This window comes from Lissotriton helveticus, chromosome 8, assembly GCF_964261635.1.
Source record: "Lissotriton helveticus chromosome 8, aLisHel1.1, whole genome shotgun sequence".
In the NCBI taxonomy this organism is placed as follows: Eukaryota; Metazoa; Chordata; class Amphibia; order Caudata; family Salamandridae; genus Lissotriton; species Lissotriton helveticus.
Genome location: NC_136069.1, coordinates 262,448,111 through 262,467,393, shown reverse-complemented (window position 1 = coordinate 262,467,393; position 19,283 = coordinate 262,448,111). Strand labels below are relative to the sequence as shown.

General features: G+C 40.1%; 1 protein-coding gene across 1 annotated transcript in view; it reads left to right on the top strand.

Annotated features, from left to right (window-relative positions):
* Window positions 1-19,283, top strand: part of PDGFD (platelet derived growth factor D) — a 968,283-nt gene that overhangs the window by 817,895 nt on the left and 131,105 nt on the right. The window contains exon 6 of the mRNA XM_078657021.1: window positions 14,995-15,209. Coding sequence (XP_078513147.1) covers window positions 14,995-15,209 — 215 coding nt within the window. The remainder of the gene's footprint in view (window positions 1-14,994; window positions 15,210-19,283) is intronic.

Sequence of the window (19,283 nt, the reverse complement as noted above, 5' to 3'; positions counted from 1 at the left end):
GTTAATAAAATATTACTTTAAATTAAAAAACACCATAAAGTCACAAATTATATAATTTGGGATGTCATCATAGATGTCATAAATTATGCCATAGAACATGTCATGAGGGATGTAATATGTGAGGTCCTAAGCAGTGCACAGCGGGGCACAAGTTATAGTTAGATCTGCTGTTATTTTAGTTTAAAAAATTAATATTGTCACTGACAAATTCACCTGACTATAACGTTACTTCAACCTTTGTTTTTTATATGTACACACACACACACACACACATTTATAAACTTACCTGATATATACCTATCATATAGTTGTGAAGGCATCTGTGGTAAAAGCATATGCATAGTAAAGACCTGCCTGGTAAAGGCAATGTGTGGTAAATGCATTTCGAGGACAAGATGTGTGGTAAAGGCATTGCATGGTAAATGCTGTGTTCTAAATGCTGTTTACCTACTTAGTGCAGACATTACGTAAAAGCCTTACACTCAGTCACTACTGCATACCTGTTGAACAAACTGAATATGACTGTAGGAAAGAAAAACTAAAAGAGAAAGCCTTCATATTCCTCAAACTCCCTTGGCCCAATAAGAAAGCTGACTTGCACAGAACTTTCCCCAGTAATTCCTCCCAAATCTGGAATTTACTCCCAACCAGGGATCCCAATTTGCATTGTTCAGGCCTTAAGAACAATCTTTTAGACACCTACTGACTATTTCGATCTTATACTTTAGCTCTCAAAATTCATGGCTTTGTTTCTTTTCCACTCCTCTAGAGAACAATCTTGTCATGTGCCTTAACCCTCAAATTTTCTAATTTACCTTTTCCCTCATACATATCTCCAACCTTGGATTAACCAACCGGGCTTCTAAAATGCATATCATACAGTATATTTTTGTGTACAGTCTACATACTGTGTTGTAACTTCTTGTCTACATGTTGAAAACGTATCGTTTTTGTAAAGTGTAGTTATAACACTTATTTCAAGTGGTTTGATACCCTTTATTAGGTTGAGAAGGCGCAATGCGAAAAATCAAATACATGAAAAAATATATTGTGCCAGTGAACCTCTAGTTGCAAAATAAAGCAGAAACAGTGATTTTATTTGAAATAGTAGAAGCGGCCTCAGAGAAGCCCGCAATTACATCGATATTTTTAATGAGGCAAGGCTAGTATTACCTTTTTATTCTGGTTTGTTACAGCATTGGACATTCAGTCCTTAGTGGTGGTGCCATTTTGTGGCACTTTGGGAAATTTTGAGCCTGTTGTTTCGATAGGAATTCCCCACAGTACTTTGTTGCACAGCTCTGCTGAAATACCTGTCAGGAAGGCAGATATAACTTTAGGAAAAGGCATGGCTGAGGCCTAAAAGACACCCACAGCTGATTTTATCTGCTAAACTGTCTTCTTCTGTGGTGCCTTGCAGTTTGTTTTGCTTATTTTGCATATTTAAACTGGGTTTGATTTTACTACAGTTATTTAACTAAAATGGAAGGAAAAAATGCGCATGTTGGGATTAACAATCATAAACAATCAACATCTCCTCCACCAGTGCATCAGAAATTAAAATAATCGGCAAAAACATTGCTAATTTTTCTATAAAAGTTTCTGATAATGCCATTAAAATTCAATTTAATAAGTAAAAAATTGACAGTCTGACGCCTTTTGCAGCAAAAATTGTACCAATGAGTAATCTGCTCTTGGAATTAGAAAATCATAATCGTCAATATAACCTACATATCTTTAACCTGCCAGAAGTGATAGAAGGCAATGACAGCAGACAGTATTTTCAAAAATTATTACCTGATCTTTTGCATTTAAAGTTTCCTGAGAAATTCGAAATTGACAAGGCACGCAGAATTTCCTCTCTTCGTAATCCATGCCATTACAGACCTCGACAAATTATTTTTAAGGTTTTGCACCACCATCATTGAGGACCTGATTACGAGTCTGGTGGTCTGAGGACTGCCAGATTTGCTGGAGCATGGCAGTGGTGGTCCAACCACCACCGCACCAGCACTCCAACAGTCTTATTAAAACTAGGGCAGTTGGACCACTGCAGCCGCCAGGGAAATGCGGTTCCCTGGCTGTGGTGCGGCGGTCTTGTGGCACCAATATGCTGGGCGTGACCAGCCTTGGTTTGCCAACCATATGACGAATTTCCTCTCGCCGTGATTTTCATGGCAGTTCCTCCTCCTTGAAAACTATAGCATAGAGGAAACAAAGGTGGTCCCTGTTTCCTCATGGCAATGGGGTGCATGCTGGGGGGCAAAACATGTTACCTCTTTGTCCATGCACCCCAGTTTTTGCGTGACATGGACTTTAAAGTCCATGCTGTGCAGGAACGTTTTGGGGTGTTCACCTTGTAGTGCCCATTTTCTTATGTAATTCTATGCTTGATTCTTTTCCGTACAATTTTACTTCAAATGTCTCCTCTGATTTAGAAATATGTATTCAAACTGCAGCTAGTAAGCCTCATACTATTTCAAAGCTTTATAAAAATTTAACAGTTTTCAAGGAAATACCTTTTTATCTACGTTTTGGAAGAATGGACTGTCCTTCATGTGAGCTCATGAAACTCTTTCATACTTTTTAATTGCCTATGGACTCCGTTAAAGTTGTTTCAGGAATTTTTTTGATCTTCCTCCAATTGTTGGATTTGTAATGTGAATACTGGCTTGTTAAAACATATGCTTTACAGTAGTAGTATTGTTTCAAGGTTTTGGAGGTAGGTTTAAGATATCATTAAGAAAATATTCAATTTCTCACATACCCTTTTATATAATATGTTAATTTGTGAAGCTGTAGTTCTTTCCACAAATATGACTAAGTTAAATTTGCAAACTTCTGCATTTCCTAAGCTCTGCAGCTTTAAAAACTATTACTGCTAATTGGAAAAATGCTTCATTATTATCAGTCGATACATGGTAGTCATGGATAATATCTGTCTTCATCTGGTGTAGTTCATAACAACTTTACTGATCATTTATTTAGGAAAACGGTTGATAATTATATAGCACTATATTTATAAAGAAGTATTTCTAATATAGATATAAAAACAATTTACGGTTCAGTTAGTAGCTCTAGCAACCAATATTGGAAATGACGTTACTATGTATTTGTTCCCCTTCCCTTATTATTTAATTTTGTGTTTCCTCATCACAATAATCTTCTAGGTACTTTTTTCAGTGCCGTTTTTATATAGTCTTTGCTTTATTATAAAATTCAATAAAATATTTTGAACACTACAAATATTAGGAGCAACAGCCTTTGTAACTTTATATTTAAACGTGCGTAGAACTGTAAATGGTCAATCTGCAGAAGCCTATTGCATCCATGACTGCCACAAACTTTCATGAGAGAATAGAAAGTCCTCTTCTAGGTGAAGATACATGAGTAGAAGATGTGTCACATTTTTTCACGCACAAGCTCTCCCTTAACTTGCACGAAATACAGCAGAAACACTAAATTCTGAGTCCTACAGTGCAGTCCAATGCAGACATGGGCAGTGTTAGCAAAAAGTCTGCAATTCTTGATAGCATAATCAAACATAGAAAAACACACCCTCAAATGACAGTACAGATACCCACAAAAAAATTGATTGCCTCACTCTCTTCTTCTGCTTTGGGTTTTTTGACTTTCATTTGCTTTCTACAGACAATAAGATTTTTTTAGCACTCTTGTCATCGTCAGTTCACCTGAATTCTAACGTCTTTTGTTTTTTTTTACGCATCCACATTCAAACTTCACTACGGTTTGTTTTCTTTAAATTGAGGAAAAACATTGCCCAAATGGATGATATCCAATACAATGTGAAGCTTTAGTATTGTGTCACAAGTTGAGTGTTTTTAACAAAATGTCCAGTGTTTTTCTTGTAATGTTTATATTTTCTTCTTTATAAGGTGAACGGATTTGTGGAACAATAACATTAAAAGATATAAAACAAATACAAATGTATAATTGTCTGGTGACAGCATTATTTTTCCAATAATAACAACCTAATGTTTATAAACACAGTAGTTTATTCAAAACAGAAAAAAACTCCCACTTGCATGCAAAAATTATTGTTTTTAGGGAAAATTCAAAACTAAATAAACTAGTGTTTGAAGACAGCAATACATTTTCAGAAAATGAAACACTGATCTGTTAAGACAACATTATGCTTCCAACAAAAACATAAAGCTTGTTCTTGGGGAAACAATGAGTGTATTTTCTTGAAAGAAAAAGCTGTAAATTAGGGACAAGATTTATATATTGTTTGAAAATAACAAGGAGATTTTTGGGACAAAACTAGCGTATTTATTTAAAAATGGTATATGGCAATTTTCATCAAATTCGAAGTTGACTGTGGAAGACAAAATGAGTCTTAGTAACAAAGAAAATACTACATTTTGATACAATATGAGAGTATTTAAGGCCTGTATTTAATGAAAATGGTAAGAATTTGCTAGGGGAAAATGATATGTTTCAAATGTATTTAAGCTAATATTTGTGCTTTTCATGTTGGTTATCATACTACTTTATGCAAGGGTGGACTTTGTTGGTATTATGTTTGTTTTTAAATGAGGTAATGATATATACTAAGGGGCTCATTTTTAATTTTTGGCACCCATGTGTCGCCTCCCAGGTGCAGAGTAAGGCGACGCAGCAATTTGCTCTGCGTTGCCTTACTCATGATTTATGAGTCAGGTAAATCAAATTGAGAGCCGCGTGTCACGTGTGTACCACTTTATGTGGTGCAAAAATTGCGCGGGGCTTTCACAAATAAGCCCCCATATGGCTCATTTATGGTATTTTGGAGTAGGGCAGCACAGCAAGGCACCTTAATGCGCTGTCTTTCGCCAAAGGGAAAGGACAGAAATGAACCGTATTTTAGCAATACGGTGCATTTCTGTCCTTTCTCCCTGTGCTTGCACCGTTTCGGCAGCCTAGCAGCAATGTAAGAACCCTTGCACCATGGTGCAAGGGTGACTCCATTGAATGCAGGATAATTTTTTGAGGAGGCAGGGGCACTTTCCTGTACAAAAACACAATACTAGGAACTATTTTCCTCTTTCTATGTATGCTGTAAAATGCAGCACACATAGAAAGAGGAAAAAACGAGGAGAAATAAAAATATTTTTCCTTGTTACGCCATGGGTGTTGCGTGGGAAAACCCACTGCAACACCCATGGAATGCCTCCTGGGTGCAGAGTAAGGTGATGCAGCGATTTGCGCTTTGTTACTCACTTTGCGTGGCTTCACAAATTGAACTGAGAGTCCTGCATCATGCATATCCCACTTTACGTGGTGCACAAATGACGCAGGGCTATAATTTAAGGGATTGTGGTGTAAGGGAGTGTCGAAGGCACCTTGCTGCGCTGCCCTACTCCAAAGTGAAAGGGCAGGAATGCATTGTATTTAAGCAATATGATGCATTCCTGTCCTTTCATCCTGCGCTGGTGCCATTTCGGCAGCCTAGCACCAATGCAGCCCTTTGCACCATGGTGCAAGGGTGCCTCCATTGCCTGTAGGATTGTTTTTGCACAAAAACACTCCTAGGAGGCATTTTACTCTTTCAATGTGTACTACAGAATGCAGTGCATATAGAAAGAGAAACAAATGAGGCAAAATAACCATATTTCTCCTCATTACGCCTCACCTCAGGAGGCGTACAGATTTGGCACTTCCCCAGGTTTACATGACTTTGTAAATTTAGGGCAGCATCAAATTCCACAGTTGTTGTGTGGGAAAACCCAAAACCCACAGCAACACCCATGAAATGCCTCCCAATAGCAGAGTAAGGTGATGTAGCGATTTGCACTGTTTTGCCTTACTCATGATTTATGAGATCACTCAAAGCCACACAGGGTGGCTATGTGTGGCTTCGCAAACTGAACTGAGAGCCCTGTGCCATGCATGTACCACTTTATGTGGTGGAAAAGTGACGCAGGGCTCTCATAAATAAGCCAGTAGGAGTGCCAATTCAGAAACGTCTCAAATTCATCTAGCTTTCAATGTAATTTGGGTAACTTTTCCAAACTCCACTTGTTACTTGCTCACTCTTTGGAATTAGGGGTGGGTCTTTATGCCCTAACTATCAAGTGCAGCCACTGCTTCATACCAGTGTGTGTACAGATTTGAGGGTGCACATGTCTGTAAATGCAGAAATAAGTTTCATAAATCCTTCCTTGTAACAGATTGTAATTGGCTGTGTATTTTTCAAATTTCACTTAGATAAATGGATCCTCCTCTTGTTGGAAGAGGTCCACTTTTAATTTCCTGTTAAGGACATTCAGTTTAGTGAATGATATGATATCCTTAGGTAGGTTATTGGCATATTGGGTTCACCGAAGGACAATTTGCACAGATGTACGTAGCCTTTTTGTTATCACAAACGGTTTGATTTGCAGAAATGGCCTGTATGTGACTGCAAAAGTCTTTTTATTTTATACATATACAAAACTAAATTGCAATGCAGTAACACGTTTCAAAGTCACAATATAGGTTTGCAACTAAATACTCAAAGAAAGTGGTAGCATTTCTCAAACAGGAAATGGGTCCCCAGGGAATCCCTTTCCCTTTGTGAATGTTTACAAAAACATGTTTTATGAGAAGGCATTGGACCCATGGACAACTCCAGGCATACACTTTTAAAAAACAAAATGTATACTCATTCCATTTTCCTATAAGGAAAACTGGATGCATAAAAAAAATGTGAAACACATTGGTGGTTTGCTGACCTGAGCAGGCCATCATCGCTGTGATCACTACAATTCCTAGAGGGTTCCAATTAGTGACCTGCCTAATTAATATTCATGAAATAGGTTGATTGGGGACCCAGTGGGAATCGGTAATTCATGAACCGACCTATTAGTATTGAGGGTGGTTGGAAAATGATCACACTGGTCATATATTGTAGCCCGTATTTTGCTACCAGTGCTAGTCTCGTTTGACCCAAAGACCATGTGAGCAAGGCTCTGAAATAGAGCTTAGTGCTGACCAGATAATAGTTTGTTTTCTACACTCTGAAGTGGCCTGTGAGTGACAAATTTTTGCAAGGATTTAATCTAATGGTTACTACATTAGAGGGTTGGATGGTGGTGTAGCTGAAGTTGGAGTTTACAGTCCTTAATGATAGGCAAATGCAATCTGACTTGCTTTCCATAGCTGTAGCTGCCCATGCGTCCTGGGAGTTGAAAACATTATTGATGGATTTGAAATTTAAATTAAACTTATTGCCTCGACAAAAAACATTCCATACATTTCTTTTATTATTTATGAAGGGATGTTTGGTCCAGCATCAATCTTTTTTACTTACAAGACGTATGTCTCTACTGAATATTGTTGGCTGTATATATGACTTTGTTGGATTTTGGAAAGCTTGTATAATAGAAGAATGTTAACTGCAAAAAGTAAGCTTCATCTTTTTCATTCTTCTTTGGCAGCGGCAGTTTCAAAATGAGTTGGTACAAACTATTTTGGAAATATTTTATATGAGGCTAGAGAGCTGGAGTGTCTTGAATTCATATATTTAGTACCAAATCCTTTGAAACCGGCATTAAATACATAGAGATCAATTGTCCTTAGCACATCCGGCTACAAACTCAGATCTAAAATTTCCATAAATTATTATCTAGCTAAAACTAGAAACCTCAAAATATTTAAAGGTTTTTGAATTTTTCCCCATCATAAATCATACATGGAAATGCGAAAGGCTTTTATACATATCGGAATGGAAAGCATTTAAATCATGCCTGTATTTAGTTGTCCAGTAATGGCATGGGGCAGTATAAGGTAAACAGTGTACGAATGTAGTAGCAATGTATTTCATTATATAGCTTCAATAAATGAGGGATACTAATAATAATACATACAATGTTTAATATAGTGTTTGTGAATACACCTTGGCAGATTCAATGAGCTTTCATTATTTGAAGGTGTTTCCAATATTATTGTCAAAGGAACACAATGCATGGATTTCAGAAGGGTATGCCACTTATTTTTTTCTCTAATAACACTGTGCTGCAGGATGCTTTTTTTACCAAAGGCGTTTAAGGTGTATGACATCAAGGGCATTTGGTATGAAAGGAAATTGTCTATAACACATTCACCCTGCTTTAAGAGGTTTCTCTTCATCTCATTCTACAATTTGAATATTAGGTTACAGTCATCTGATGATAAGATTTTTTGATTGTCTTTCCCCAATACTACTCCATGCAAAGAACTGAAGGCCTCTTGCTTTTGCAATGGTCTTCCAAGCCGACTAGCAGGATGTGTGAGTGGCTTCCACTGGATCTTACCTCTTCTTTTTTTCATCCTGCCATGTTGCCTCCTGTTTCTGCTGCCACATTTGCCTTACCTACCACACCCTCAACCGCTGCCTCTGCATTACCCTTCATTCTATGTTTGAGTTGATTCTCCTTGCTTCTACAGTTCCCTCATCCTCTCCTGCATTAGGGAATGCATGTTGACTTCCCTCTGTCCTTCCTGCCAACACCTGTGAAAACATACTGAAATTCTCAATCTGGTCCCTTCTCCTTTACCTAATAAAGTCCCTTCCATTTTACTAAAATAACTCATTTTCACTATATTCTCAGTCTCCCAGCAGGCACCTAACTAATCTCGCCTCCTCCAAACACATTCCTCCTGTAAATGAAGTTTCGGACCATCTCAGCACATCCATTTATCCCTTTCCAACAGTCCTTAATTCCTGATCCTCCATCAGAATCTCACCCTTTGCCTTTGCTGTATTCTACTAGTTGGATCCATTCCAAATAGTTAGATCAAGCTTTTGCAGATTTACACCCTATGTGAATACACTCAAGCATTCTTTAAACTATAGAGGAGCTAACCTCTCAATTCCAACTAGACCTAATCCATTAATTTCCTCATTAAGGTCTTCTGAAGGACTTCTTCATAACTCCTTCAGTAAAGGAAAGAATTTGTCAATAATCCATATATTAATAAGCTCCCTCACTAATGAAGATTCTGAATGTATCTATTCTTCTGTCTCTTGCAGCCCTGTCCACCAAGACTCGCAATCTTACCAATTCTTTGACTCCATTTGAGAAACTGCTATTCAGGTTTCACTCAACTCTTCATGTGTCAGAGCTTGAGATGCTTTGCTTCTGCAGTTGCTACAATAACCGGGGAACTACCCCGTTCAATTGTGAAACAATGCAGGTCTCCATCAAAGGATTGCCGACCAAGAAAAATTAGTACAATAACCTTTCCAAGTTCATCTAGAATCTCTGGCAACTCCATTTATTATACCTTAACTCTACTTTACAATGTAGGTGGAACAACTGCATATCCATAGCAAAACACAGACTGGAAACCTCTAACATCATTCCTCAGTATGGTCCTAATGTCCGTATTCTTTGTGAAACTGGTCCATTTCAAGACCCCATGTTCTGAAATGGTGGTTGCAACACTTATCTTCATGTTGTGGCCAGCCAATCAGAGTGCAAGCTCCAACCAGAGTTTGTGGGAGCCTTTTGCTCCGCAAGATCTATGCAGCCGAAGGAGAAAAAAGCCCCCTTGGCCAATCACATATTTAAAGTTGTGTGATTGTGTGCTCTCACGAGCTTCCTACAAACCCATCCATCTGTATATACAGAGCTTGGGAACCTTTATTTCTCAAACATTACAGAACAGACTTACAACACATCAAAAAAGCAAGCTTTCGCGACCATGAAGTAGCTTTCGGCAAAGTTCAGTGTAACTCCGTTTAGCAGTATTTGCAGAATCCCTGTTGAATTTTGCCTTGGAGAATCACATGGGGAAATTGCCTTTTGGGATCCCCCTTTTTTACCGACCTCCGCTTGCTTCTGCAGTTACTACAATAACCGGGGAACTACCCCGTTCAATTGTGAAACAATGCAGGTCTCCATCAAAGGATTGCCGACCAAGAAAAATTAGTACAATAACCTTTCCAAGTTCATCTAGAATCTCTGGCAACTCCATTTATTATACCTTAACTCTACTTTACAATGTAGGTGGAACAACTGCATATCCATAGCAAAACACAGACTGGAAACCTCTAACATCATTCCTCAGTATGGTCCTAATGTCCGTATTCTTTGTGAAACTGGTCCATTTCAAGACCCCATGTTCTGAAATGGTGGTTGCAACACTTATCTTCATGTTGTGGCCAGCCAATCAGAGTGCAAGCTCCAACCAGAGTTTGTGGGAGCCTTTTGCTCCGCAAGATCTATGCAGCGGAAGGAGAAAAAAGCCCCCTTGGCCAATCACATATTTAAAGTTGTGTGATTGTGTGCTCTCACGAGCTTCCTACAAACCCATCCATCTGTATATACAGAGCTTGGGAACCTTTATTTCTCAAACATTACAGAACAGACTTACAACACATCAAAAAAGCAAGCTTTCGCGACCATGAAGTAGCTTTCGGCAAAGTTCAGTGTAACTCCGTTTAGCAGTATTTGCAGAATCCCTGTTGAATTTTGCCTTGGAGAATCACATGGGGAAATTGCCTTTTGGGATCCCCCTTTTTTACCGACCTCCGCTTGATAGAGGACCCTAAAACCTTCCAGGAAGGAATGATCTTTTTTCTTCGGAGGTTTTCGAGAAGTTTCCTCAAAGAGAGCTAAAGTTATTAGCAAACCAAATAATGCTCTTCCTAGGGTAATTAGGTTCTAACTATAATTACACAGTGCCGATTCAGTGATTATCAAGTCGCAATCAGCAGGAAGCTCGATGTTTGGGAGAGGCAGCCGCCAAAGAACCGGGGAAGAAAACGGGCAGAATGAAGTCATTGGGCAGGCACCATCTTAAAGTCAGGCATTGTCCTGGTTCGACCTTACAGTGGACACCACAGCCTTGAAATGTCCCCAGAATAGAGTGCCTTCATAAGGGGAGAACCGATGGAATGCCCTAACAGCTCAGTTTGGGAGTGCCCTGGAGCCTCAGGAGTCCCCCGCGGCGGTAATCAAGACTGGTCCCAGCCGCCATCTTGAGGTCAGACACTGCTTTGAGAAGGCTCAGCATTTAATATTTCGGCCTCAACAAATTCCACAGGCCAGAACGCTATATCAGGGGGGATTCCCAGTAATGCCCCCACTGCTACCATTAAATGTTAAAATGTGCTTCTTAGAAGAACCCCTATCCAGACACAACTGGTGCCATCTTGGAGTCAGGCACTGGCCCCGGTCTCAATCATAATGAGTTAGGGTTAGAGTGCGCTGTAACTTGGGGGCCTATGGTGGGCACAGCAATTGGTTCCTCGTGCCAGAGTCATCTGTGACTTCCCCCTAGGAGTCACCCTAGCAAGACTCAAGCAGTGCAGGGAGGGCCGCCCTTACCGAGCCAGTGAACCGCATTGGGCGCATCTCTGCTCCTCCTCTCATCTGTAGGGCAGATTATTTCTCTTTCGTGATGGGATCAGAGGTGTCCCGACATGCAGCTAGCATCCTCCTAGGGAACGCAATGCCACCACTTCCGTCCACCTGGAGGCCTCACACTCCGGTCCCTAGCAGCCACCGGGAGCCGCTGCCATTTGTTTCGCCAACACTGTTCGCCGCTGCCTCCAAGAAGCTGTCACCGGCCCTTTCACTGAGCTGTGAGCATCCTGAGGTGTCCTCATTCAAGCGCACACTCAGCCCCGGCATATCGGAGTGTTTCCACTGGGTGTTGCACGGCGAAACAGTCCTTAATACATATTGCCCATGTCTCTGGTGTGTGGTTCCTGGTGTGGATAGGAAGACTGTTTTTGGAAGCTATTCTAGCATTCCCAGCCTATCTTAATACTTACAGGTTTTGTTTCTCTGTCTGGTTGCATCACTAGGTTGAAGTTGGATTCTCTGGAACATCAGAAGACTTTATTGTGTCCCTGGCTGCCACTGGAAAGGATTTCCTTGTCAGTACTATAACATTAGTTTCTATCCAGCACTCGATTTACAGACTTCTTTCTTTTTTCTTTCTTTCTGTATTTTATTCACTTAGTAAACAGCCCAGCACCTGTGCAGACATGTCAGGCTCTCTCCCCTTGGGCTGGAGGGGCTGGTTTGGGCCTGGCTTGCTTCCTGCGAGGTCTGAACATGAATATAACTGCACAGGCTGCTGCTCTTCTCCAGCAGGCTGACACTGGACAACAACCGTGTCAATTGCAACATAACATTTTAGACTAAAATAACACTGAACTTCACCAGTGATAGTTAACTGAAATAACTATAGCAAGAGCATTGAAGTAACTATAACTTGTGCCCTCACCATGCACTGCTCATACCCTTCCATATTATATCACTAATGACACGTTTAATGACAAATTACATTATTTATGACAAAACTGTGCATGGCATGGATTCAAGTTATAGTTAGTTTTGAGGTAATAAGTTATAGTTACGTCAGTTAGCTGTAACTAGTAAATGTCAGCGTTTTTTTGTTCACAACGTTGTAACTGACATCATCACCTAACTATAACGTCACTTTTAATCTTTGTTTTTTCCAGTGAATTTCTAAGGTTTTTAAGTATATCCAAGTATAACAGTCACTTTAACCAACAAAGAACGCCATACACCACCGGTCATTTTCAACACCGGCTTTGTTCATATTTTCTAAGACTGGCAGAATACCACAAACTCGGATGTGTTTCAGCTCCAAGTGAGCCTTGTCACAGGAAGGCATGCTCATCCACATCCTTCACTTTTTAAAGGTAACCACATTCAATTTAACATAGATGAAGGACTCTTAATTGTCCAATAGTCTTGTATCAGAGTGTTGTGCCTTTAAAACAGTACTGCAGTTGTGATGCTTTGTTCCCATTTTGTTTCTGTTATCACAACAAATTTAATTTTACACTTCCACACAGAGCACCTCGGGTCTATCCTTATGTTTAAATTGGCAGTTTTTTCTTAAACATTCATGTTTATCTTCATTCTCCCATAAACACCGGCATACACAAGTTAAATTCTCTGTATCCCTTTTTGTGAACCCTTGCCTGCTGCTATTTCCAATGATGAATGAGTAAAATCTCAGTACCTTTATGTCTGGTGGAAGCGAACTGACCATGCTTCCATGATAAACATCAATGACAAAGTTCTCCTTGATAGGGAGGCACCGGGACTGACAGGGTGGCTCCGACGGTATATATACTCTATATATATATGTATCTTGACTTTGATTCTTATTTCTAGAGGGAACCAAATTCATTTTCGTAAACAAGAATAATGTGAGCAAATTTTCTTTTACCTTAGTACAGAATCACTTTGAAGTGATTTAGATTGCCATTTGTCACTCCCATTAAGGTTGCACACCTGATAATCATTGTGAATCAGTGTGAGAGATAACAAGTGCAAGCAAGTACAATAACACAGAAGACTAACACATGAAAAATAAAGGTTCAATGCCATATGACATTGTTAAGCGATAGTAGAACCAAAAGCAAAGCAATATTTTATGGCGGTGAATGTGGGAGTGAATCCTGCTATTTACAATTCAGACAACCAGCCTTTATATATGTTTTCATCATTTTGCTGGTGAAGGAGTATAAATTCAGTTTTTCTGCGTTTAGTCCCAGAAAGATACAGGACTTCCACTTATGGATTTTTATCAGACAGTTTATCAGAGTGCAGATTCAGCAAATTGTTGTATCGTACACTTGCCTTCTCCATGCCTTAGAATGTAATTTTAAGTGGTTCCAAATGCAGATTCAACAATGTTAGAGTCAGAATGATTTGTTGAAGAACACCACATAACACTGAGGAAGGATCTATGCAGTCGTTCATCAATGCACTCATGATTTCAACTAGTCATCCATATGTGTATCTATATTTTGATGCACTCATTCATTCATACATCTATGCATTCACTGATTCACCCATTCACCCATTCACCCGCAAATCCTTATCAGAAATGTGGATTATTCCTATGGTTTTGTGAGGCTGCCAACGGTGCTGAAATCTTCTGGGTTGAAAGATTTGTTCCGTTCACCAAACTGCCTTACAGGACACTGTTGATATTTCCAGATATTCTTTAAAGTTTATAGGACTTCTATTTGAATGCATTTGTCTCGCACTACCGATTCTCATAATTGCTAATGTTATCATACAGTGAGATGACCAGCAGAAGGAGGAAATATTTAATGCAAATAGTCACAGAAATAAATCTCATGGTTAGATATTTAACTGAAGCAAGATGCATGGTGTCACCATCTCTTCTGTTTCCACCTCATCCTTTAATGGATCTGATCTTGGAATTGACTATTCATAAGACATCTGTGTGCATTTGTGGGCAGGGATCAGCGTGCACTGCCTGTTGTGCATTGCAATTGTGCTCCTAACTCAGGGGCATATTATCAACATGTAGCGATAATTATCGCTGAATGTGCTTAGCACGTTTTTTGCTATCGCCGGCTATCGTTGGATTTCATCGCCATGACAGTGCTGTATTAACAACGCTTTGCCTATTGGCGATTTAAAATTCAGTGATAGCGGCAAAATGCTTGAATATCACTGGAAATCCAGCGATATAAACTCACCAATGGCGAAATCCTTGTTGATTTGCCCTGGTGGACTCAGCCTGACAATCCACCTTCCATTGCAGGATAGCTAAGTCAGGTTTTCTTCAGGAGTTAAAATTTGGCGCAAAACTCGTTTAGCGCGGCTTTGGTGATCCCCTGACCCACCTTGATAATAGGGCAATGATGTGTTTTGGACGGAATCCATGCTGATTAGGTTGGGAACGCCTACTTTGCATGTCATTAGCGATGTATATCGCTGACATGCAAAGTAGGGTCAAAAAGGAACCTGACTCAAGGAAACGCGCGCTAAAGCGTGATCGTGACTCTTTTTAAATTGTGTGTTGTAAAAATCGCCGCTTTTGCTCTTGATAATATGCCCCTCAGTGAGGTAGGGTGGGTTCTCTCTCCTCCTGCCTTCAGTGAAAATACATTTAACCATTGCAAATGTTTTAATCCTACAGATAACAAAATGTAATCTATTCTCATTTGTATTAGAGTTCCTAATTACACAGTGAAAACTCAACAATTGTTTTGTATTGTAGTGGACCTGGACAGGCTGAACGATGACGTCAAACGCTACAGCTGCACTCCGAGGAATCAATCGGTTAATTTAAGAGAGGAGTTGAAATTGACAACTGCTGTGTTCTTCCCTCGCTGTCTCCTCGTCCAGCGCTGTGGGGGAAACTGTGGCTGCGGCTCGGTGAACTGGCGAACCTGCACATGCACCTCAGGAAAAACGGTTAAGAAATACCATGAGGTACTTCTTCTGATTTCTTTTCACAATTTTAACATTCCTGATATTATAAACTGCATTTGCTCAGGTATAAAGAATCCAGTCGGACACGCAAATTCATATATTAGATCAAATAGGTTGATTAATAGGTGAAAATGAATATGATAAACTCTGTTACAGGATAAAGTCTGTTTCTAACAGTCTATACACCAGTGAGCAAAAAAACAAAAACAAAATGGTAGACAGAGAGGGATAGAGAACTAATTCTCAAGGTATTTCACGCACATAAATTTTTAAATCTAGAAAAAATATTGTTTTAATGTGTAAAACACCGTGCAGTAGCAAAAACGGCGGGATAGATTCACAATTTATAGACATTCAGTAAGCAAATAAGAAGTTATAATAATAAATGTTATGCTGTTTGAACTGTTTTAGGGGCCACAGGTGCGTATGGGTCAATGGGCCATAACCAATATAGTTGTGGCGATTTACCACTGATGCCCTTGGATCTGCTCTCCTCTGTATTAAAAATCTGTGCACCAAGTACTGCATTTCAGCATCTGATTCTTAGCGCAGTGAAATCAGCAGTCTAAGGGCCACATATATGACTCATTTTTGTGGCAGCAAACGGGAGAATCTCCCGTTTACGGCTGCAAAAAATGGTAATAGCATGTACAAATGCTATTTTGCAAGTCACTGACTCGCAAAATAGCATTTGCGACTCTCGCTATTAGGAAGGGGCGTCCCTTCCTGATAGCGAGTCAACGTGCTATGTATCAGTTTTTGCAACCGCATTTGTGGCCGCAAAACTCTCGCAGTTTGCCACCTACTTCAAGTAGGTGGTAAACCACTCGCAAAGGGGATGGGGTCCCCAGAGGACCCCTTCCCATTTGTAAGTATGTTGGAAAAAATGTTTTTAAGAGCAGGGAGTTGTCCCAGATACCACTGCCTGCCCTTAATAAATGAAACTGAAAAGTTTAATTTTTCTTTTTTAAATGCATCCCGTTTTCCTGTAAGGAAAACGGACTGCATTTTAAAAAATAACACTGCTTTACTAAAAAAGCAGTCCCAGACATGGCATTCTGCTGAGCCCAGCAGGCCACCATACCTGGGAGGGCCTGTCATTCTCAATGGGCTCGCAAATTGAGAGAGGCTCATTAATATTCATGAGCCTCGCAATTTGCGACCCCATTGAGAATCGCAAACAGTGTTAAACACACTGTTGTACATGCAAAATAGCGTCTTGCAAATTGCAAGTCGCAAATGACTCGCAATTTGCGATGCGCTATTTTGCAGGTTGTACATCTTGCCCTTAGGGCCTTATTACGAGTTTGCTGGTCTTGCACTAGGCTGTCACGCCAGCACATGCTGCAGGACCGGCACACCTGTAGTCAAACCATCCCATGAATTAGGAGTTAATCCTGTTTGGGCCGTCCTTCTGTGGCATACCCACGATGGTATGTATCTAAGGCACATAGGTGTGGCGTAGACATGCACCGCCATGAGACCACTGCAGCCTGTTCCTGCACGGAAAGAAATGCACAATGTTGTGCATTTCTTTCTGTGCAGGACCAGGGATGCAAAACTACAGGGGGCACATCATGTGTCCACTGCATACATTCCTAGACCCAAAGGCAACCTGAGTTGTCTCTCTGCGATTCTTTACATGGCTGGCTCACTGCCACGGAAATTAAATCTGTGAGGCAACTCGTAATATCCTTGGTGGCGCCGCACCAGCACAGCCAGCATATTGCTACCTCTGACCACTGTGCAACTGCCGTGAGATCATTGGTCCTTGGCAGTTGCAGCTGTCCTGTGGCGGTCCAACCGCCCAAGTCGTAATAGGGCAGATGAATCACAGTAGTCGTAGTAAGGCCCTAAGGCTTCCCAGGGAGCTAGTACAGAGGTAGAAACTCAGCACTCGATACTCACACAATAGAACTTAATGATGATTGTCCGCACAGTGATTGACCTTTTTTAAAACAGAAAAGTGCTTTAGTACACTAATAACTTAATAAAGCACAAATAGATTCTGCAAGGGAATGCAGGGTTATAACAAGGGGCTCCAGGTAAGGTAAAAGAAATGCATTGAGGCAAATGCATTATTGCAAATGCTAGGTGACGGCTCACAGTGGGAAGTGCAAGCAGGTTACAGTGTCCATGAACTGCAGGTCAGTCTCTCAATAATACCCGCTTTCTCTGTGGTTAGATATTAAGCCCACAGTCTCAGTCCTAAGCCTGCATTTCTCTGGGGCAGTATTCGATTTACTTTTCTTGTTGTAGCTGGAACCCATTGCAACGCCCTCGCCTGATGTACTGTGTATGCGACTCTGCCTTCCCACTTGGTGCTACTAGTGGCGACACAGTCAGCACAGGCACTTGGTAGGCATGGCTGCAATCAGGACCAGCGAGAACCTACCACCCGCACAGTTATAAGAGCCCACTCACAGGTCAATGATGAATCTGTCAGGAGCCCTGGGGGATCAAATGTGCAGGATAGCACCAGCATGCAAAGCAGTTCCCTAGGGTGAAACACAAGGAGGACTGCAGGAGGTGATCATGCTTCTCTTGCTGGATGCAGCTTGCCAATTTCGCACAAATGTAAATTTGAAGAGAAACAATCCATTTATCATTGCGCATAGATCGTTTCTAATAAAAGTTGGTGCAATTAAAGTAGATAATATCTCACAATGTAAAATTATTTTTTGCTTAGATGAAAACTAAGTTAAATAGAAATATCGTAACCTTCACAAAAAGGCAAAAATCGGAAACTTCACAAAAGTTCACCTGTCGAGAAAAACCTTTCATGCATCTAATTGTAATACTCTTGACCTAAAAAATAAATGTTTACAGTGCCATATACTACTGGAATGCAAGTGTGTGCAGAATACCTCTGTGTGCCTTACTCTGCCAAAAGCAGATTCAACAGCAACGGTGAGAACTAAGTAATTGGAAAGTAAATATATATTTTAATTAAAAGATTCTCACAGGTGAATGCCATAATTAACCTGTATTGTTCATCCCGACAATTGTCCCTTTAGATTCCCTCAAATGAAAAAGCAATATTGATACATTCGTTCAGATTAAGATTTAGAATCATTTAGAAGAACTGGAATAACACATTGCATCATAAAAATACATATTTCTCGAGGCTCGTTCTCTCCTTATGCTTGATGCATATGAATGCCTTTATACTGTGAACCAGGGGAGCAAGAAGACATTAACTTCATCCAGGTAGATTGTATGTACATTAGTGTCTTTTGGCTCATATTCGATAAGCACTTGTGGTAGTACCAGACACTCTTTGGGCCAGATGCATAAAAGGCTTTTGCCCATTCTATGTCTATGGGAAAATGTGTTCATGCATATGGCCCTTTTTTATCTATAAAAGTATTTTTGATGAATCCATGATGCGTTGCTCTCATTGATCAGAGAATGTGAGACTGTCTGAATGTGCTCATTTACTCTGAAAAATACAAATCCAGATCATTGAGTAAATCATGTATCTGACTTGCTCCAACACACCATTTGTTAGGACAGTGGTTGTGTCACAATAACACATATGCATTTTGAATGTGAGAATGCACTTTTCATAGCTATAGAAGCAGTACAGTATAACGTAGCCAGTGGTTAGAATTTTTTCACACGTCTCTGTCTTTGGAACTTTTCAAGAACTTGGCTACCTCTGAACATTTGATTGTGTTTTAGGTGGAATTTCGCGTGAATTCCACAGGATTATAGTTTTGCTTCTGCAGTATTCAGCCTCTACTTAGAGCTACTGAGAGAAAACGTCCCCCAGGAAATATATTGCTTTACAACAAAATGCTGATGACATCCACTTATATTTCTCATTATGTCTGAGCCTCAAAAAGGGCAGATATTCAACCATTCCCAATATTACTGATGACATGGGGACTGGATACTCCTTGGGCTGGAAAAACCTAGCCAATTACGAGTTGAACACTGAAGGTCAACTAAGAAATGAAAAGCTATCTGGGGAATCAAAAATTCTTGTACGAATTGCCCTGGTAATTCTTCATTTTACCACAGACTTTCACCCAATATTTCAGCAGCTGGTGAAAGATAACAGATCTGTGG